The 23948-nt window shown below is 37.6% G+C and overlaps 1 protein-coding gene across 4 annotated transcripts in view; it reads right to left on the reverse strand.

Moving 5' to 3' along the window:
• The window catches only part of VTI1A (vesicle transport through interaction with t-SNAREs 1A), a 416764-nt gene that overhangs the window by 386870 nt on the left and 5946 nt on the right, over positions 1-23948 (reverse strand). For all 4 annotated transcript variants that reach the window (XM_043983904.1, XM_043983902.1, XM_043983903.1 and 1 more), the window contains exons 2-3: positions 13644-13702; positions 10071-10181 (exon numbers count right to left, since the gene is read on the reverse strand). In XM_043983904.1, coding sequence (XP_043839839.1) covers positions 10071-10181; positions 13644-13702 — 170 coding nt within the window. The remainder of the gene's footprint in view (positions 1-10070; positions 10182-13643; positions 13703-23948) is intronic.

The raw sequence follows: 23948 nt of genomic DNA on the forward strand, positions 1-23948 counted from the left end.
AATTTGCATCAGAAGAATAATATCTACATGTGGTGAAATCACAGATGAAATCATGGTTTCTTGAAGTATGACCCAAGCCATATGACTTAGCAATGACATTTTGCCTTTATATTTATTTCAACTTTCTGTGAGCAAATCATTTACTCTTAGTAAAGGAGATATTTTTCAATCAATTAAATTATTTTGATCCCAATAAGTATTATTTCATTTATAAGAAACAAGCAGGGTTCAAATGCATATTGTGTAAATTATTTTTCTTATAAATTATATCTTTATTCAATATGACATGGAATTGATCCTACATTCTTGAAGGGTATCAAAGAGCACAAGCTGTGACAGGTCCTACACCAAACAAACAAGACTTCTTGCACCAGCCTTACCTGGCATTATCTACCTCTATCCTAGTGAAGTCCAAGGACATTCATCATGAGAAAGTTGGTCACCAGGCAAAAGAATTTTTTTAACATAACAAATGAATAGAAGTGCCTACTAAAGCATCAGAATTGGAGAGTTGAGGAATGGCCATCTGCACTGTAAAAGAAATACCCACACTGTTGAAACCATGGATCTTTTGAACTATTCAAATACTGAAGCAAATAAGATAGAAGCAGCAGCATGAAAATACTAGATAATGTGTTATTCTTAGTGTCAAATCAAGCCAATTCAAAAAACATTTATTAAGTGCTTGCTATGTGCCAGGCATTGTGCTAAGTTCTGGGGAAACAAAGAAGGGCAAAAACAGTCCCTTTCTTAAGAAGCCACATTCTAATGGAGAGAGACAATGGACAAACAGCTATGTACATACAAGACATACATAGTTTAAATGGGAGGTAAACTCAGAGGGAAACCATTAGCACTAAGGGGGACCAGGAAAATCTTCTTGTAAATGTTGTCACTTTTGCTGAGATTTAAAGAAAGCCAGAGAAACCAGAAGGGGGACATGAAAAGGGGAGGGGGGTGGGCATTCTTGGCATGGAGGATAGCCAGTGAAAATACACAGAATCAGGAGATGGAATGTCTTGTATGAAAAACAGGTGGAAAACCAGTATTAGGAACACTTGAGTTCAAATCTAATCTCTGACACTTACTATCTATCTGACCATGGGCAAATCACTTTGTCTAAGACGCACTCTCTTCATCTGTAAGATGGGAAAAATAGTACCCTTACCTCACGGGGTTATTGGACTCAAGATAATGTCAACTGTTTCAAGAATTTTAGCACCATATGTTATATATGTATACACACACAGAGTCTTATTACCACAACCACCACCACTCCTCACTACTACTATTAGTAAAAATTAAACAGAGGTTGGACCAGTCCAATGAAGGGATTCATTTTTCCAGAATATCACACTCTATTTTCAACTAAGGGGGAGTTTATAAATAACCAGCAAAAAGTTCACCATTTTTGAGCAAACAACTTAACCTTAAAAACAGGGCTATTTTTGACTATGGCAATTAGTCTCTTCATGTTCCAAACACCAAATAACATTTTCCCATTAATTTTTAAACCAATGTGGCTTTAACTTAAAATAAACTGTACATCAAAAGAATGGAAAATAAACAGCCAAGGAACACAATTTGACGAATTGGATTTATTTAGTTTATTTATCTAAACAGGGTCCATTGGATCTCTTTAATAGGCTGACAGTTGCACTGGGCTGGTTAATAAAACATTCAACACAGTATCTTCAGCCAATATAGAAATGCAAATCCCACTAGAAATATTTTATTCATGAGGCAGTAATTTCAGTTACTACCAAAGTTAAAAAAGAGAGAGAGAAAAGAAAAGAAAAAGAAAAAAAAAGGTGCTATGCAAACAAACACTGCCACCTAGTGATGAAAACTAGATTCAAATCTGTACCAGGTATATAAATAGCCTCTCAAAACCTCATCTCTTGCTATCTTTGCCTTTATGCCCTCAGTTTCTTCCCGGGCAAGAACACAGTGGCTGGAAAAAAGGCCATCAAGTCATTGAGTCATTTTTGAAAAGTTTGAGAGTCAAGGAGAACCATCTTCTTTGGCACATTGACATCATCTCTAATTTTCTCTCCTCCTACTAAGAGAACAACACTTGGGGCGAGTGAAGAATGCCATAAAAAAAAAAAATTAACCCAGTCATTAATTTCTTGATTGAACAATATTCTCCTAACTTCTGTTTCAGAAGACAAATTCTAGTGAGGACAGAAGAGGGAGCCAAAAAAGCCAAGTGACACTATCAGGTCCCACAAGTCTTAGGGCAGTTTTAAGACATGAAAGCATTTATACTAAGGACTTAATAAATGCTTGTTGATAGACTATCTCAATATGCACTGTTATTATTATATCCATTTACTACACAGAATGCCCCAAAATACTTAGTGTTATTTTAAGCTTTAGTAAATGTAATAGCTTAAAAATGTACTAAGACTTCTGGAATACCCTGTATAGCAAATGAACATAATAACAGCATATATTTAGATAGTCAATCAAAAGGCTCATATTAAACCTTTACTATCTGCAATTAATCGTTATCTTATGGCATCTTCATAATAACCCTGTGAGACAGATAGTACAAGTAGTATTACGTCCATTTTACAAATGAAAAAATTGAGGCTGGAGTGGGGAGGGGTTTTGCCTGAGATCACAGCACTAATAAAGTGAGACTTAAAACTCTAGGTCTTCAGACTCCAAATTAAAGGCTCTTTCAACTACATCCCTGCTGCCTCTAATGCAAATTCAGATGTGTATATTTTTATTAATGTTAGCATACTTACATATAGTAATTTGTATAGATATACATATGAATATACATACCAAAACTTTCCCCCTGTGCATATATGTGTATATACACAATCTATTGTACACAATCTATATATACACAATCTACAAATAACTTGTACTGCTTCAGTTCCATCAACTGAACAAGGATGACATGGAAATGATTTTAGCAGATCCCACAGCTGTGCAAAAAGTAATGGTTAGAAACCCAAAACAGCCATTATAAAAACTGTTGTACTGGCCAAAAAAACAAAAACAAAACGTCACAGCTTCCAAAGTGAAGAAAATCTATTAAGGCCAAGCTCAAGTGCAGCACATACGGCCAACAATAAAATATTTACCACAAATTCCTGTTATGTTCAAGTCTACATGGGAGGGAAAAGGGTCAGAAGCACAGCACCTTTACAGAATTCTGGATCAAGAGACCAGAGTGACAGAAATAAACACAGATCAGCACCCTGAAGGCATTTACTACAGCTTGGTGGATAGATTTTCAGCTTCTTCACCACCCAGAAGATTCCTTCTATGTGTTGGCCTTTGAAGTTAATGGGAGCTCTGTGAGCAGACCTGGTACCTGAGGTGAAGCCTGGAATGAGAATCTAGCCAAAGAATGCCAAATGCACACTGATCCCTAATAACTTTAACCAGGCAAAGCTTTCTCTCAAATGAAGTACTTCAGTTCAGTCTGGGAAACTAGAGGCAAATGTCAAGGTCCCGTCCACCTAAGCAAGTAAAGACAATGACTTTCATCTGCCAATTGAGAAGTGCTTATCAAGAATTTATGTGAAATATGTTCCTAGTCTTAGACCAGCTATTAGGAGATGAGCATCAAACACATTCAAACATCCTTAAGGCTTTCCAAAGGAAACACTAAAGGAAATGTTTCAAATAAGTTTAAATGGTAATTATCATGGGGGTCTCTAACTCCTGAAAATATACCCTTCAGGATCACATAGTAGATGGGAATAAACAGGATGAGTAAGGTATCCAATACAAATGAAGTGCTATAAGATATCAAGAAGACTGTGGTGTTGAACAAACTGAGAAACTGCTTTCAGGTAGAGACTTTGTCTAGTCTAACTTCAAATTTCATTTTTAGAGGGGTTGTTATGCTAGACACAAGGTGAGAGTGCTACACTGGTAGTAAAGAGAATTTGTGGTGACAGCCTCGAGATGATTAAATCAGATTTTTGACCAAGACTCTTACTCTCATTGCCAAGAGATCCAAATCTCACTCAGATATTGGAAAAATATGAGATGAGAAAGCATGTAAATAAATGTACCAATTCTTGTCCTTTCAACTTAAGCTAAAAACCAGAGGTCTCAGCTTTCATATTTGTACTTCTTTATACTCCCTCCGGCTTGTGAAAGGTACCAGAATGTCAGGCCTCGCTTCTCCTGAAGTCTGATACTTAAGTTGTCTATTCACCTACCTAAAGAGAGAGCACAGGCAGTGTCAGTGAAAGCTTCAAGCTATTCCCCAACATCCCCTGAACCCTGACCTAAGGGACCAACTCTAATAGTCTGAAGAGAGTTGGGTTTCCAGGACTACTCAGCCTCACTGCTGAGACTGTCAATAGAAGTGCCATTCTCTGATGTAGACAGCTATCCACTAGAAGCTGGTCTAACAATCAGATCACATAGACTGCTTGCTAAACAGGAAAATGATAGCATTTAGTCACCACTGACCTGGGATAGAAGTGAAATATAGACTCAAGGTTAAAAAAGAAAAACCCTCTATTTCTAACATCTAGCATGATCTAATCTGCTACTCCAAACCACTGCTTTAAAAAAAAAGGAATTTCCACTTTTAGCCGTTAGGGAAGAAAAAAGAAATTATGCAACTATATCATCAGCCACAAGATGGCGCCATGGCCACAGTATTGAAGACCATTCGACGCAAAACTACATCTTTCATTTTTAAGCAGGGGAAGACAGTACCTAGTAAAGACACTTTCTTATCTACCTCCTACTTACTTACTGAGACCCTACTTGGTCAGAAGAGCTTGTAGAATCTTTAGTGGTTTTTGTTTTGTTTTTTGTTTTGTTTTTAAAGAAATAGATAGTAATGTTCATTTTTTGAAAAAAAGCTGAATGACTACAGTGGAAACTCGAACTACTTATTTGATTTATAAATGCTTCATATTTATTAGATACATTTTAGTTCACCAGGTAAACAGGAGGCCTAAGGCTGAGCTAAAGTGCCACATTCCAAACAAGCCCTATACTAATCCCCCTCACCCCAGTTTCTAGTGCCCAACCCTGGGATATAACTTTGGTTTTGCTTTGTATTTGCTTATTTGTCTATATGCCCCACTTGTAACCTCAAAAGAATACAAGCTACCCAAGCGCATAGACTGTTTAATTTTTGTCTTTTAATGTATAGCACTAGGAGAGTGTCTAGAAGAGATTATACGCAAAATAAGTTCTTGTTGAATTCATTGACTATATTAACAACTTATAACAATAATTTGTCCAATTATACTGTCTATTCCAAGGTGGGCAGATAATTTAATTAAAAACCTCTATGCTCTGTCTATAAAATGCTAGCTATCATAATTTACTCTTTAGGACAACTTTCGCAGGTCGAGGCATTTATCCAAGAATAACTTGCTAATCAGATCTGAACAGATGAGAAAATGAAAAGCAATAACTAAAGAAACCAGCCAATAACAAATATACCATTTCCAAATATTAGCCAACAGTTATAAAATATTATACAGCTAAGTAGTTCTACGACCTCACTTCTTAAGTCACAAAAAACCTCAGTTCTGTTCTCTTAAAGAAGCATGAGCCAGGGGGCGGCTAGGTGGTGCAGTGGATAAAGCACCGGCCCTGGATTCAGGAGTACCTGAGTTCAAATCCGGCCTCAGACACTTGACACTTACTAGCTGTGTGACCCTCGGCAAGTCACTTAACCCCCGTTGCCCCGCCAAAAAAACAAAAACAAAACAAAACAAAAAAAAGAAGCATGAGCCAATGGCTAAAACCTAGTGAATTATGAAGTACATTGAGGAAAAGAGATCTTAGCCAAGCCATTTAACTTCAAAATGAGGGTTATCACTTCTGGGTATGTTTTCTTTCACCTTGTTAATCAGGACGTTGGGCTAAATGATCTTTGTGGTTCTTTCCAGGCTCTAATACTATGAAACTGTATCATAACTGTTCTTCCTTACACACAAGTGGTACTGTGGTACTACTATCACCACCACCACCACTACTACCACTACTGTCTACAGTCATTATAGGGCTTAAAAGCTCAGAGGCTGAGCAGACCCAACCAATCTGAAAATTATAGTATGGAAGTTTCAGTGATATCTCTCTCCCTACTAATGCAAATTTGAGTTAATTCAACAAGGGATATTTAGAGAATGTTACCAGAACTATCTAGAGCTCCTCACACATTACATTTTATAAGATCTTTACTTTTTTTTTAAGCTAAAGCCTTTAAAGTTGTAGAATGCTAAGGATCAGATTTTGAGTGTTAGTTATTCATATGGCTCTGGTCAGCTAGAGGAAAGAGGTATAACATCTTTTTGTCTCTTTGTTTGGTATAAATATCAAGAACTACAATAAGGCTGGAAAAATTCAGATTTTGCATTTAACAGTGCTTTAATGGGGGAAGGGGCACTTTCTGACATTTTGTTTAGTACTCAAAATTTTCTAGCAATGCTACAGCATTCCAATACATTTCAACAATCATTTATTAGCTATCTAATATGAACAAGGCACTATGACAGAGACTGAGGATATAAAGGCAAAACCATACAGACTCTGCTTTTAAGGACAGGGAAAACAATATGTATGCAAATAAGTAAACACTAAATACATACCAAGTAAATACAAATGAGGTGGGAGAGCAATGGCAGTAGTGGAGGAATGGAAATTAGGAAAGGCCTTGTATAAAAAGTGGCATTTGAACTGAGTTTGGAATGGAGGGAGAGATTCCAGAAGTTGGAGGGGAGGAATGAGGACAGCCTTAACAGAGGCAAAGAACAGAAATGCCTAAAACATTAATACATGCTTAACGAATGCTTGTTGATTGACTAATTAGTTGATTGGGTAGAATATAGAGTATATGAGGGTTGGGGTTGGGAGAATATGGAATCTATGAAGATCAATTGAAAATCGATTATGAGGGCTTTAACTGCCCCCTAGAGGAGTTTGTATCTTATTCTAGAGGCATTTGAATATGAGCAGGAGAGTGGCATGATCATAACTGTGATTTAGGGATATTGGTTTTGCAGCTGGATAGAGGCCGGACTGAAGAAAGGATTGATGAGAACCAGGGAGCCCAATTATGAGTCTATTACATTGGTGCAGGTGAGGGGTGCTGAGGGCCTGAACTAACAGGCAGGCCATGGGATTCCAGTGGAAATAAGGGGATAAATGTGAGAGATTCAAGAGATGGAATTAAAAGGGGTTGGGGGCGGGGGTGGGGAACGGGGTGAAGAAAGGCAAACAGTGGAAGGTAACTGCTAGGTTTCAAACTCCGGGTAGCCTCCTAATGCCTCCAAGATCAAATAAAAAATTTGCTTGGTTTTTAAAGCCCTACAGAATCTTCCTACCTTTCCATTCTTCCTAGGCTCTGCTCCCCCCTGCATACTCTATGATCTAGCAACAATGGACTCCTTGCTGTTCCTCATCCACTACAATGTACTGCCTAGCTCCATGCCTTAGCACTAGCTGTTCTCCATGCACGAAATGCTCTCCTTTCTCACTTCTGCCTCCTGCCTTCTCCGGCCTCCTTGGAGACTCAAAGCAAAATTTCCCTTCTTCAAGAGGCCTTTCCCAGTCCCTTCATCAATCTAAACCTTGCTAGTGCCTTCCCTCTGAGATTACCTCCCATTTATCCTGTATACCCCTTGTTTGTCCATGGTTATTTGCATGTTGTCTCCATCAGAATATGAGCTCACTGAAGGAAGGGACTGGTTTTTTACTTTTTTTTTTTCCTAGCGCTTAGCACACAGTCTGGAACATAATAAGTACTTAATATAATGTGTATTGTCTAACTGGACATGATAAATTATTTGCCTACCCATCCGCCTAAGACAAAGTGTCCAGCACATAGCTGGAGATGTGGAATGGGAGCTCAGAAAAGTGATACCGTTATGTGCTCAGGTTGGGACAAAGCAAAAGGAAACCTGTACTTTGGGGTGGCTAATATTGTGCTCTCCCTGGACCTCTCTGCTTTATGGCTTAAGAATTCATCCTACTTTCTTTGCAGAGGTGTCCAACCCTTATTGTGATTATTTGTATTTTAATTAATTCTGTGGCATGACACTATTCAAAGGTTAGGGTTTTTTTCCCCCAATGTCTTCTCAATAGGTCATCCTCATGGTATTAGCCCTTCAAAAAATTTAGTATGTTTCTGATATGGACAGAACACAGTGCTAAACATTAGGGTAGATAGTCCCCTGCCCTCAAAATAAGCAAACCACCAAGAGCCAGAATACAAAATAATGCACCTCATTAGAGAGGTGCAAAATAAGATCCTCTGTGATGTTTGGGGGAGGGGAGGATACATATATTTCAGACTGGGGAAGACTTCTTGGAGAAGGTATTGAAGTGGGCTTTAAAGACTAAGTTGGAATTCAATAGGGCAAGGGGATAGAAGAGAGATGGGATGGTAAGGTACATCCCAGGCAAAAAGGAAATTAAAAAAAAAAAAAGACACCATCAGAAAAGAAGAACTATACATAGGACAGGGAATAATCCAATAATACTACCTTGTTACCATTACTCTTTTTCTTCTTCCTTTTATAGTTAATCAATGTTAATGAATATTCATTTCCAGATCCCTGGGCTTGAAGCTAGGACACTAGAGCAGAATATCTTCTTCTCTAGCACTGACTAGCTAAAACGCATTAGAAAATATAGTCTAACCCTTCTCCTCCCCACTGCATGCCCCAAATTAGAAGAGGTCTCTATACTGACAACTCGGTTCCTCTATTTGTACATGCAAATGATCTGGATGGTAATTTTACATCCTAATTAAAAGTAGTACTTGATTCTTCTATATGGGACAATTTTGTTCAAAGAAAGAAGTGAATACATAAATAGCTGTTTTCTACTTTTCACCTTTTACCTCCACCTGATAGGTTATGTTAAGTCTAATTATTTTTGTCCCTGAGTAGAGCTACCACAGCAGGCCACTGGACAATATTATAATGCCCTTGACTATATGACCATGTTCATCCAAATAACATCACATCTAAGGAAGGCTTTGAGATATTCAAAAGGAAAAGTCATTTCACCTCACCTCCAGTCAGTAAGAAATACCTGTGTGATCTTCAAAAGAACCTTGTGAGGAAAGAAAGGTTATTATTCCTATTTTTGCTGAAGAAATTACTGGTAATTAAGATTAAGTGATTTCCCTAAAGACAAATGGCTCATATGTGACCGAGCCTTCACTGGAACTCGGGGTTTTATTTTGTTGTTGTTTTACCATCTAAATTAATGCAAGTACTTTTTCTATTATGCATGTCATCTCCAAGAGACAGAACAGTATTCTGGTTTCAGAACTCAGTACCAACACTGCCTCCTGAGAGTCATCACTTTCCTTTCCCTTCTCTAAAGGCTAAGGAAAGCAGAGCCCTTTGTTAGCATCATAGTCACATCATCACAGTGTGGCTGGGGATAAAGCTCGGGCTCTTCTCTCCCAGTTTTCGAGAGTCTATGTGTTTTCAGAAAGCTAAGAAATTCAATTTCTTTCATGAATTTGTGCCTAATATAAAGGATTACTTTCTATTTAAAATGAATAGGACAGTACTAGTTTTACTCTTTCAATACCTAAAACTAAACCATAGTAAATAGCATATATGCTTAAATTTAAAGATATTAAATCAGAATCATAGAAAGAGAAAGATCAATGTTATAAAGAAATTTAATAAGAAATTTAAATTTTTTTTTAAATTAACAGGAAAAAATTCATTTTAATCTTCTTTCTCTCCCAAATGAAAGAAACTTATTTGAGGGAAGAGGACAAACTGAAATCCTTAAGGTCAGGGACTATGATTTATAATATGATTTATAAATTCTTTTAAGAATCTAGTCATTCACAATGCTCAGTATATATTATTTGGGAATAATGGAACTCAGAATTTGGACCCATGTTTGAATTACTTACTGATCTAGCTTATTTGAAACTCCATTGCTAGCCAAAAGATAGCCTTAGATTCCTTAAACAAAATTTTAAATAAACAAGTGAGTTCTATCCATTTAAAATGGGAAATAATGAAAAAATCAGAAGTGAGAAATTCAGGACAAAGTCCTATAAATATGACTACGAGTAGAGTTTGACTCACAAAATCTGTTTCAAGTTTTCCCATTTCTTGCTTGTAGCTCCTCATTCTGCTGGTATACATGCCTCTGCTCTGTGGAGGGATCTCTCGAACTTCCAGGTCCATCTGTTCAAGCTAATAACAAAAGAGGAAAAAAATCATTTGATGACTGTAGTAGAATCAAAGGATTTGGGAGATAGAAGGGACCTCTAATTCAATGCCTTGATTTTAAAATATAAAAAAAACAGATCCAGAATTGTTAAGGGATTTGTCCAAGATTGACATAGCTATTTCATGATAAGGGTGAGATTATTTTTTCTCCAAAAGGTACTTATTCAAGAAGTAGCACAAAACATAAGTGTCTTCTGTTTTACCTTGCTAAAAATCTTTCCATGACAAAATAGATCTTTTAATGCTATAAAAGCAATTGTTACTTTAAAAGTCTTTGGAGTAATCTGGTGATTAATTCAGCAACTAGGTTCCTGTTTCCTAGTCTTGACTTACCCAGCAGTATGGAGAAACTGGCAAAAGTGGCAGAAAATGGGATCCATTACTTAACTCAAACTGTTAATCCCTTCATTTCCTCCCCTTCCTTCTGACAGTTGTCAGAAACTGCCTCTGAAGATTACTATTGATGCTAGCCACATTAGAGGTGGTTCTGGCCCACATCCCTGCATAAGTTCATGAACCCCTTGGATCATTTGGGAATAAAGAGGGGAAGTAATAGATGCAAATAGGTTTTTAGAACTGGCAGGTAAATTCCTATGAAAATTAGATCTTTCAGATACAGAAGTTTGAGTTATTTATAGTGTATTTTAAAGCATTTGGAATATAAAGTAGGATCCAGGCATAATATCACAATGCTATTCCTTTCCATTTTCAATATTTCAATTCAAGATCACACAATATCTAGTCGTTCTGACAATAATATCAAACTTTCTGAAACTTGATTGCATTTCTATCCAACACAATCAATGGGGAACTTGTACAAAGTGCTTTGCAAACCTTAACATGTTATTACTGTTACTATTATTATTGTTATTGGGGCAGCTAGGTGGCGAAGTGGATAGAGCACCAGCCCTGGAGTCAGGAGTACCTGAGTTCAAATCCGGCCTCAGACACTTAACACTTACTAGCTGTCTGACCCTGGGCAAGTCACTTAACCCCAAATGCCTCACTAAAAACAAACAAAAAAAACAAAAACAAAACTATTATTATTGTTATTATTATTATTATTACTGGTGTTGGCAGTAAGAATTTATCTCTTATTACTTTTAAATAGTAAGAAATTGGTGCTAAGTGGCACAAATGTGCATGATTTGTCTGTCCACCACTCAAATCCTACTCCTCTAAGAGGTAATGCGGTATAGTGCAAAGCACACTGGCTTTGGAGTCCTACAGGCCCTGCACACAAAACTCACCTCAGACACTTAATAGCTGTGTGATTATAGGCAAGTCATTAGACCTCTCTGAAACTCAGTTTCCTCATCTATTTAAATGAGAATAATAATACCTTTAGCACCTGCCTTCCAAAGTAGTTGTGAGGCTCTAACAAGATAACATATGTGCTATTTGCAAACCTTGAAGTGCAATAAAAATGTTAGCTACTGTGATTATTCATTGTAGTAAATTACAAGACTTGGCAGGTCCTACACCAAGGCTTCAAGTATGGACCCAGGGATGGACCATAGTTCAGAAAGACTCATCATCAGATTTCCCACATCATGATGAGTTTTTTGCTCTAAACAGCTTCTAAGATGATCTATTAAATTATGGAGTAGTAAAAGGAAAGAACACCATATAGCTTCTTGAAGTATGCCAGTCCTAATTCATTTTCTTTTAAAAAAAATTAAGGAGTTTCTTATGAACATCCAAATTTTCTTCATTAGATAGCTTCATCTCAAAAGAGAAACATTTTGTTGTTTGAAGTACCTATTAGCCCAAATATCAGGAAAATTAAAGGCCAAAAATATACAGCCCAAGTTGTACATATATGAGGCAGGAAAAAAAACCAAACAACTCAAAACCCAAAAAAATCAGAGCAAGGCTTACTTCTGATAGCAGGCGAATGATAATGGGCAAATCAACTCAGCTCTCTAAACCTCAGTTTTCTTATCTACAAATGGGAATAATAATCCTTACATACCTTCCCCACATAAGAAGGAAATGGGTTTTAGGGCAAAGTACCTTTCAAGCCCTAAAATGCTATCTATAGATGAACCATTTTTCTTTATAAAATTGAACCAAAAGAACAGATTATTTGTAATCTTTTTAAAATAAAATCATCTGGCAAATCTGCAGAAATCTCTAAAACCAAAAAGAGATTATAAGCTACTTGACGACAGAAACTCTATATTTCTTCATATGAAAACATTTTGCATTAAAAAAAAACAAACTTGTGAGATAGGGACTAGTATTCCAGCATCCTCAAGTCTCTGGAACAACTCCAAAACCATAGTACAATGACTCCCTACCACAAAACACACAATGTTGTTGATGGAAGGGGGAAAAAGCCACTCCTAAGAGCTAAGCAACAATAAAAACAGCTGAGAAGAGATGCTAATCTGACAGTTACACCTGATGCACAGCAGTCTGGGTCAGTTTGCCAACCAGAAGGAATGGAGCACTCTGATTAGCAGATGATGCCTAGAAAGGGGAGCAGCCTTTTTGCTAGAAAGCCAAGAAGCAGGGGAGAGCCACAGGAGACAGAAAGAAGAAAAGCAGAGAGAAAAGGGAAGAGAGCAGGAGACAGCTGAATCAGTAGAGATTAAAAGCAGCAGTGGCTGGCAAAGATTAAAAGCAGGGAAGGGGATGGCAAGCAGCAGACAATCTTACAGCAGAGAAGAGATTCAGCAAAGGAAAGCCAAAAGATGGAACAGCTTTGCACCTCAATAGCACAGCGCTTGATGTAAGACATAAGGAATCTTGAACTTCAAGGAGGGGCAGGTTAGGTCAAAACAGCCAACCTCCCTCAATGACCCCTGAGGGTATCAAGGTATCATGCTAAAGGCACACAAACCAGTAAGATTCAATGATCTACAGTAGTAAAATGTCAGGCTAAGTTATTCAAGCCCCATGTCTTATCTCAACCATACATGCATTTGTATTTCCAGCACATGATTATGTTAACAAGAAAGTGTTAAATTAGGGTCCATATCCTCTGTTTAATAAAGCAAGGATATAAATAATATATATTAGGAAAATTCCCATTAAAAATTAAAATAAAATGGTTTGGTGTGTAAAGGGTCAAATACTTGACTCTAAGGGAAATTCTCTTATCCAAAAATTCAGGATCCATTCTAAATAAGTAATATCTTACTGTGGAAAAATGTAGGTATTTCTGTAGATAACAGAGATCTTACAATTTCTCCCCATCATCTAACAAGGTATTGTAAATTGCAGGCCATGAGTAAATATTTTGTAATTGATAAAAAGGGGTCAAATCTTCACTTTTCCAAGGCATGAATTATTTTATATTAAAAGACCAATCAACTTGTTCTTCCTTCTGCCTCAAGAGTTAAAAAACAGGAGAAAAATTCCTAAGACATTTCATCCACTATTGACAACCACATATTCTAATAACCACATTCTACTTACCAGTTCCTTTGCTTCTTCTAGCTGTTTCTCCACATTAGCAACCATCTGCTTCTTCTCATCTGAAAACAATAACCAGAAAATATTAAACATTCAAAGAAACATAATATTTGCCAATTCCATTTTAATCATCATTTCAATCAATACTTTCTCCTTTCTGATCAGTCAGATCAAGATGGTACTTTAATATAAATGGCTAGCCCATTAAGAATTTCTGAATACTATGATTCACAGGCTGGTAAGTAAGAATAAAGAGCACTTTCCAATATGTCAGTGATCACAAGATTATCAATTTGGAGCTGGAAAGGACTTTGGAGGATACTTTCTAATAAATATGCCACATGTGGGGCAGCTAGATGGCACAGTGGATAAGGCACCGGCCCTGGATTCAGGAGTACCTGAGTTCAAATTCAGCCTCTGACACTTAACACTTACTAGCTGTGTGACCCTGAGCAAGTCACTTAACCTCAACTGCCTCACCAAAATAAACAAACAAATAAACAAATAAGTGAGTAAGTAAATAAATAAATAAGCCACATGACACTTTGGGGTAACTGGTAGGAAAAAATATAACAAAATAAAAGCCAACAACATTAGGTTTTTACAATGTTAAATTGGTTTGAATAAGTAGATTCAAGAATACACTTAAAAGAAGACCATACATATGTAAACATAATACTTAAGAATGCTAAAATTCTACTACAAAAAGATGTCTCTTTTCAATGCCTACATATATATATATATATTTTTTTTTCTGTCCTTTCTAAAGTTGCAAGATGTGGGGTGTGTGTGTGTGTGTGTGACATGTACATATATATATACACACACACATTAGGTTGAATCTAATGAGATGAAATTCAGTAGGGATAAATGTCAAGTCCTATACTTGGGTTCAAAAGAGTAACACCAAAATCACAAAATGGGAGAAGCTTAGTTAGAAAGCAGTCTGACAAAGAAATGAGAATTTTCATGGACTGTAGAGTCAATATGATTCAACAGTGTGGTGTGACAGGCAAAAAAAAAAAAGTTATTTCAGATTTGGCCTGCATCAAGAGAGACATGGCTTCCAAAAAGGAGGAGGTGGTGACCCTTTTTCACTCTGTGCTAGTCAGACAACATCTAGGACACTGGTTCAGTTTCGGGCTCCACTGAGCATACAATGACAGATAACCAAGATGGTTTAAGGGGCTTAAGTTCATATCCTCTGAGGACACACTGAAGGGACTAAGAATATTTAGCCTGGAAGAGAGGATCCTAGTCTATGTTCAAGTATTTGAAGGGCTGTCATGTGCAAGAAGTATTAGATTTGTTCTGTTTAGCCCCAGAGGAAAGCACCAGGAACAAATGGTAGAAGTTGCTAAGCAGTCAATTGAGGCTAACATCAGCAAAAGCTTCCTAACAATTAGATCTGTCCAAATGGGACTGCCTCAGGAGGTGATGTCATTGGAGGTGTTCATGCAGAGCCTGATTATGTTAGAGCAGAGATTCCTTTCAGGTGTAGGTTTGGACTAGATACTGCTGGGGTCCTTTTCAATTCTAAAGTTTATGATTCAGTGAAGCATTATTATAAACAGTACTTCTGAAAATTAAATCCAGGTACTTTTCTGCAGTTAGGAACCAGGGTTATTATTTCTCCAATCTGATAAGTCTGCAATTTCACTTGCTTTCCATCAGCACTATCTGAAGATCACTGACAAGCGTGAAGAACTCCTGAAATAAATATTAAATCATCAGGGAGATTAACTTTTTTTCCCCTTTAAACCATTTCAAAACAATTGCATTCATTCGGTACCACTAAGCGGCTAATCACAGAATCACATAATTTGTGAATTGGAAGGGACTTCAGTGATCATCTGATCCAACCCATGCATGGAAGGAATTGCCACTATAATATCCTCTGCAAGAAGTCGTCCTGCATCTGCTTGAAGATCTCCAAGGAGGGAGAGTTCACCACTTCCCAAGGCAGTTGATCCCACTTTTGGACAGTTCCAATCATTAGTAAATTACTCCTGACACTGCCCACTGCTCCCTCTCAGGCCAAAGGGAATAAGTCTAATTCCTCCTTCTGCATGACTGCTCTTAAGATACTAGAAGATGGCCTTCATGTTCCCTTGTCCCATGTTCCATGTACTCTTCTGTAGACTAAATATGTCCAGTCCTTTAAAGGATCTTCACATGAAATAGTTTCCAGGCCCTGCCTGCCCCTGGATGCTCTGATTTATGAATGTCTTGCACCCAGAACTGAGCACAGTACTTCAGAGGATGTCTGATGAGGTCAGGGTACAGAGGGAGGCTCTGTTTAATACAATCCCAGAGAGCACCACCTTTTTTTTTTAAAATTTGTATCCCAAGGACCTACTAAAATGCCTACTAGACAGTAGGTACTTTAAAAAATGCCTATTCATCAGTTAATGAAGCAGCCATATCACACTGCTGACTTCTAGTGTTTGTTGTATAATAAAGTCTCCTAACCTTTTTCAGAACATCTACCTAGCCGTGCTTTCTTTTTATATTTAGGAAATTGATTGTTTTGTACCTAAGAGACAGCTAGGTGGCTCAGTGAACAGCATGATGGGCCTGGATTCAGAAAGACCTAAATTCAAATCTGGCCTCAGACACTTACTAGCTGTATGACCCTGGGCAAATCACTTAATCTCTAATCTAATTAGCCTTAATCCACTGGGAAAGGAAATAGCAAACTACTCTAATATCTTTGCCAAGAAAACTTTACAGAAAAAATTGGTATGCTATGGTCCATGGGGTCATGAAGAGTCAGACACAACTGAATAACAATAACAACATATGACTTGACATTTATCCATAATGAACTTCATCTTATTAGAGTCTGTCCAAAGCTACAGTCTGTCTAGATATTTTTGGATATATTCCTGCTTTCGGCTGCCATTTCCATAAAAGATAAAAGCTGAGAAAGATTTTGTTTAGGAAACTATTTGCAGAAGGGAAGTAAAACACCACTTCAGTTAGCTTGAAGGAACCACATAATACCACTTCTTCCTCATCTTTACCTTTTCCTCCATTGCTTTTCTTACATTACATCTTCTCTGATTCCCAAAAGTTTTATTTTTAAATTTACCTTTTTCCTGTAATAGCACAATTCTCTAGCTACCATACAGAAAGTAAAAATGTACATTACTGAAAGGCCAGTTATTTTTTTTATTACATTATTTCTTCTATGAAAGTCCTCAATGAGCAGGCACTACACAGCTTTTTTCTACCAAGAAACTCCTCATTTAAAAGGGATATAGAGATAAGGAACAAGAAAATGGCAAAAGGGTGAATTCTATCATTGAATTGAAATCTGGCTTATGTGGAATTTCTGTAGGTTAGAGTACCACCCCTAAGTTTGCCAGAGACTTAGTATCTATCTTCCCTAGGGGCAGTTAGGTGGTGCAGTGGGTAGAGCATTGGTCTTGAAGTCAGGAGGATGTGAGTTCAAATCCTGGCTCAGACACATCACACTTACTAGCTGTGTGACCCTGGGCAAGTCAGTTAACCCAGATTGCCTCAAGCAACCAGGGCCATCTCCAGTCATCCCAATAGTATATCTTTCCACTGGACCCAGATGGCTCTGGAGGAGAGAGTAAGGCTGATGACTTTGCATAGCCCTCCCTCACTTAAGTCCAATTCACTGCAAGTTATGACATCACCTCTGGATATCATGGTCCTCCTGAAGAACAAAGGACAGACAACAACAACAATCTTCCCCAATGTGATACAAATGCCTAACAAATACAAATACCCTCATAGCTTGTTAAAACTGGGACCTTAGGGACTATCTGGTCCAAATCTCTTTTACAGATGAAGAAATGGAAGAACTGATGGCCCAAAGAAGAAAAATGACTGACTTTACTCAGGTTACACAGCAGAGAAGAATCAGAACACAGGCCTCCAGCTCCAAGCAAAATGTTCCTGCTACTGCATCACATTGCCTAATTAAATAGTAACTAGAGGTATCACATAGTACCTAGAATGCCCTGACAGACTGTAAAGTATCCTTGTGCTTCCAAATAACTTGATATCACTGGTATGCACGTAATAATTCACATTGAACCTTTCAAATGCCTTAAGGTTCACAAAGCACTCTTTTAACAAAACCTGGTGAAGTAGGTAATGTCAAAGAGTAATACTGACTTTTGCCTTGCCACTGGACTTTGATGACTCTGGAAGAGAAATTGAGTCTGACGACTTTGTACAACTCTGCCTCACTTAAATCCAATTCATGTACAAGTCAAGATAGCTCCCTGTGATGTCATTGATCCTCTTTGAAAATGAAGGAAAAACAACAGAGCAATTGAATGACTAGTATCTGAGATAAGATCCAAACTCGATTTCTCATCCAATGGCTCTCTCTAATATGCCAAACTGTTTCCCAGGGCTAAAGGGAGTGCAGAAGTGACATAATCAATGTTCAAATTCCCTGCTGACCAATTTTGAGAAGCCATAAGTTAGAAATTAGCACATCAATCACTATATTACTGTTTCCTGTACATACTGAACATATAATTATTTACTTGAGAAATCCTACCCAAAAAACCATTAGAACTAAGTGGAAAGGGCAGCTAGGTGGTGCAGTGGATAAAGCACTGGCCCTGGATTCAGGAGTACCTGAGTTCAAATCCGACCTTAGACACTTGACACATACTAGCTGGGCAAGTCACTTAACCATCATTGCCCTGCCAAAAAAAAAAGAACTAAGTGGGAAATGCTTAGCAGAAACTTTGTTTAAACTGGAAGTCTGTGGATATATGATTATAAAAGTGGGGAACCCACCAAGCCTGCTCCTTGGTGACTTTATGTCTCTTAATGAGTGACACTGGAATTGTTTTCACAGAAGAGAATGTCACTAAGATAAAATAGGAAACCTAAAGAGAGTTCTGCAATTGCTGATGACCATTCTATAGTTTAAAAAATGAAATGATGATTGTATGTTTCCAAAAATCTCTTATTACAAATGAGAAGTCAGTTCAAAGGACCCCAACTTAAAGTTCAAGTCTATGTATGAACAAACTCATTTAGGCTTATCTTTTTGCTTATTTCAATACTCATAGACTGACTCTCTCTCTCTTTACCTCTCCATATATCTGAATATGTACACACACACACACACACACACACACACACACACATACACATACTTTGGGACATCCCTACTTTAACAGCATTCAGCAGAGAGCAGCATTCACTATAAAATGGATCCATCTTGTACTCCATCCAAAGGGCTTTAACTACTTAAGTTTCAAAAGGACTGTTTGACTTTCTAGTATATTATTGTGTTCTTATTTATAAAATAAACTCATATTCTAGACGCAGAAGGCCACTTTTTACTGAGACTACAATATAGTATGTCTGGGTCTCCAAGGAGGCTCTACCGTTTTTTTCCCCTTTGTGGGGCAATGAGGGTTAAGTGACTTGCCCAGGGTCACACAGCTAGTAAGTGTCAAGTGTCTGAGGCAGGAGTTGAACTCAGGTCCTTCTGAATTCAGGGCTGGTACTTTATCCACTGTGCCACCTAGCTGCCTCAAGGCTCTACTTTTAATCATTGGGGACAACCTGCTTTCAATCTTTCCCTGCTTTGATCTTTCTAAAGCACTAATTTGATAGTGTCAATTCTGTATTACTATGATACAACACAGTATTTGATATTTCCATTACTAAATTAGAAGCACCTCAGAACAAATTAACATCTGTATCCTCTTCAGCATCTAGCAAGGTATTGAATGCTAAATCAATGTTTGGTAAATGAATAAACCAGTCCGGCTATTCAGAAAAATCCTCATTCTTAAAAATAAGGTAGGAGGAAGAAATAAAAAACTGTGATAAATTGAAAAGTTTGACTTATGACTTAAATAAGACCTTATTTAAAATATGGGGCTCTGTTGGGTACTGGTGATACAAAGGGAGTAGTAAAATTGCCATAAAAACATAAAGTTATCAAAAAATAACTTCAAACAAATAATAATATGAAGGAGAGCTCCAGGTCACTAAAAATAAGAGATATGCATATCAAAACAATCTCATGCCTAGTGAATTAGTCAATAGATTAGATAAAAAATGGAAATAGTAAATGAAGCTATGGGAAAGCAGGCATACTAATACACTATTGAAGTTATGAATTGGTCCAATCATTCTGGAAAGTAATTTGTAATTTTGCTAAAGAAAAAGTAAGTAAAATGTCCCTAACTTTTGTTCCAGAGCTACTCATGTGCCCCAGGGAGCTCAAAACAGAAAGGTCCTGTCTACATATATACCAAACTGAACTGAACAAAACCCTATGTGTGAAGCCCCAAAGCACAGAGTGGTTAAAATGAACTATTCCAAAGACAATCTACAAATTATGCAGTTGACCTGGAAAAAGGCATTCAAATAAAAAGAAAATTTGAATAACATAAAATGATTCTACACCTACAAGAAAATGAAGAAATATAACAATATATTCAAAAGGGCAGAGGAACTCAAGGTGCAAAGGTAACAAACCCTGTGAACTTGAGCTTAAACCACAATGAAAAAAGATGAAGATTCAATTAAAAAAAGATATTTGAAAAATCTCTTTTAAAATATCAAGCAGGGGCAGCTAGGTGATGCAGTGGATAGAGCACCGACACTGGATTCAGGAGGACCTGAGTTCAAATCTGACCTCAGACACTTGACACTAGCTGTGTGACCCTGGGCAAGTCACTTAACCCTCATTGCCCTGAAAAAACAAAAAACAAAAAAACAAACTGACTGCTGGGTAATTAAAATGACCAATCCTGGACTCAGAAAATAGTTAAGAAAATGCATCTCCCTTCCTTCACAGTCAAACTGGAGAGGACTATGAGATTGTGATATTGCATAACCTTCCAGATAGGATTAATGTGCTGGTTGGTTATGCTTAATTCTTTTTTTTAAGTCTTTGTTACTAGGGATGACTCACTGGGTAAAGACAAGGGGAGGGATATAACCTGAAAGGAATGTGATATGGCTAATATGTAAATATGTTTTGGAAGAGTTCACATGGATAACTGATATTATATTGCTTATCTTCTCAATGAGTGGGGGAGGAGCTGGAGGAAAGGAGAGAATTTGGAACAACATTTTAAAAAATGAATGTCAAATAGAAAGAAAAAAAATTTTGGAGGTAATCGGGGTTAAGTGACTTGCTCAGGGTCACGTAACTAGTAAGTATCTGAGGCTGGATTTGAACTCAGGTCCTCCTAACTCCAGGGCCAAGACTCTATAGAATTTTTTTTTTTAAAGAAAGGAATGTGATGTGAAAACAAAAGGCATAAACAAAATCATTTGACTCTAACCTATTTTTCTCAACCCTGGACATCCTAATTTAAATGACTTTGGTGGATGAAAGCTTAACCTTTGAATATGCTATAAAGAGAAACTGCTAAGTTTTAATGATAACACCAAAGGATGCTTTGTGAGACAAAATTTTGGACTAGAATGATCTTTGACTTGACCCTTTCTAACTTGAGCCATCTATGGAAATAATCACTCCTGGGGATATATCTATGGCTCTTTGAGCTCAATGGCTCAAAGTAACCCACAAGGTTTATTCATTCAGGAATCTTTTATGAAGTACTGTACCAAACACTTCACCGTGAAATGAGACAATTAAAAATGTTCTCCACACTCACAGATCAAGGGGAATATGACTTAGAGACAATGATGAAAACCTATACAATGTACAATCCTATAGTTCGGAATAAGTTCAGGGGTAGCTAGGTGGCACAGTAGATAAAGCACCCTCCCTGGATTCAGGAGGACCTGAGTTCAAATCATGCCTCAGAAACTTGACACTAGCTGTGTGACCCTGGGCAAGTCAATTAACCCCCATTGCCCAGCAAAAAAAAAAAAAAAAAAGAATAAGTGCAAGAGAGAGAAACATGGGATTATATAACATCTAAAAACCAAAAGACCAGTGAAGGCTTCATTGTTCATAAAGCATCTGTTCATTAAAAAAATGGACAGAATTTCAAAAAGTGAAGATGGCAGGAGGGGTATAAGGAGAAAGACTAAGGAAAGACAAAAGTAGAGAAGTACTATAAAGGCAGAAGCAGCAAGGAGTCCATGTTGACTGGAGTGAATCACATATTCATGAAGAGAATTAGACAGAAAGGGACACTTTTTAATATTACTTTTAAAAAATATTACTTTCTACAAATGTACATATTTGTAATACCAGAAATCCCATTCCCCATGGGATACCAGTATTCATCATACAGTGAATTAAATTGGAGAATAACACACAAGGGGGACAATTTTCTAACTTTGCCTTGGGTTCACAAATATTTTGTTCTCACCGAGAGATAAAGTTGGAAATATAGGGAGGAACCAAATTCTGGAGGGACAAACTGTCAGGCTAAGGAATTTAGACTATTTGGTAGGAAACATGCAACCATGAAAGTTTCTGAGCAGAGTTTTGAGCAGATAAGTACCATGAACGGATCTGCGCATTATGTGAATCTGGCAGGGGTATGACACATGGAAGACATGGGAGGGGGGATGGGAGGGACAGAACTAGAGGCAGAGAGAAATCAGTTATGAGGCCATTGCAAAATAATCCAAAAACTTGGTGATAAGAGCCATATTAGGATCATGAGGAGGGAATGGATACAAGACCTTTGTCAGATTCAAAAGGTCTTGGTAACTCATCGAATGTGGGAGGTTTATATTCAAACAAGCATTTATCAAGTACCTACTATATACCAGGCAGCTAGCTAGGTGGCACAAGGCATGAAAACCTGAATCTAAAGCCAAACTCAGATACTTAATTAGCTGTTACCCCCTGCCCCCCAAGCAAGTCACTTCACTTCTAGAAGCCCAGCTTCTTCATCTGTCAACTGGGGATAATAATAACACATACCTCCCCAGGTTGTTGTGAAAATGACATAATATTTGTAGAGCACTTTGCAAACCTTAAATCATTATATAATTATATGCCATAAGTTATCATTATCATGCCAGGCATTGTGCCAGTTGTTGGGAATACAAAGACAAAAAAGTGAAATGATCCCTACCTTCAAGGGGTTTATATTCTGACACATAGAGATAACATATAGGGATATACAAAACAAATGTAAAACAGAAACAAGAACGTTGGGTGGTTAAAGACACTAATAGTTGGGGCTAGAAGGTACTGTTTGACCTGAGTTTTGAAGGAAACCAAAGAATCTAAGAAGCAAAGGTGAGTAGGAAGGGCATGCCGGGAATGGGGGCAGGGGAGGGGAAACAGTACAAAAGCACAAAGATGAAAGGGAGATTGAGTATCATGTGTAAGGACTATCAAGGAGGCTGATTTGGTTGAGCTATAAAACACATAGAGGAGGGGCAGCTAGGTGGTGCAGTGGATAGAGCACCGGCCCTGGATTCAGGATGACCTGAGTTCAAATCCAGCCTCAGACACTTGACACTTACTAGCTGTGTGACCCTGGGCAAGTCAACTAACCCCAATTGCCTCCCTAAAAAAAAAGAAAGAAAGAAAAAAACACAGAGGAGAATAGCATATAATAAGGCTGAAAAGGAAGGCTGGAGCCAGGTTGTGAAGAGTCTTGATGGGCAAAGAAGTTTATGTTTGATTCTGGAGATAATAGGGAGTTACTAGACTTTATTGAGTAGGGGAGTAACATGGTCAAACCTGTTCTTTGGTGTCTGTATGGAGGTAGAACTGAGGAGGGGAAAGACTTGAGGCAGGAAGTCCAGTGTGGAGACTATCGCAACAGTACAGAGGAGAGTACTAATGAAAAGCCTAAAAGAGAGTGGTAGCTGTGTGGGTGGAGAACAGGAGGCATATATTAGAGATGTAGAGATAGAGATACAATTTGGCAACTGATTGGATATGTGGAGTAAAAGAGAAGGAGTCTAGGTTGCTACTAATTTTTCTCTTTATAGAAAAAAGGGCAAAAATAACAAGGAGATTTTGAATAGGGATGATTAGGTAAATGGAAAATCAAAAAGAATCTTAGAATTTATATTTTTGATGTATTTTGAGTGTGAGGTGCCACAAAGACATTCAAGTGAAAAGATCTAGAAGGCAGTTGGAAATGTGAATCTGGAGTCCAAAAGTTTTGGAAGTCAGCTCTATAAAAATGATCATTGAAGCCATGGAAATGGACAGGACTATCTACAGAGAAAATCAGGAAGACAAGAAGAACAAGGTCAAAACCCTGGGTATCAATTCCTTTAAGATGAAAAGAAGAAAAACCAGGAAAGGAGAAAGAGAAGGAATAATCAGGGAAGTAGGAGGAGAAATGTTGATATGTACTTGCTGAATATGGTACTTCTGAAACTAAGGAAACA

The sequence above is a fragment of the Dromiciops gliroides genome, chromosome 2 (assembly GCF_019393635.1).
Source record: "Dromiciops gliroides isolate mDroGli1 chromosome 2, mDroGli1.pri, whole genome shotgun sequence".
In the NCBI taxonomy this organism is placed as follows: Eukaryota; Metazoa; Chordata; class Mammalia; order Microbiotheria; family Microbiotheriidae; genus Dromiciops; species Dromiciops gliroides.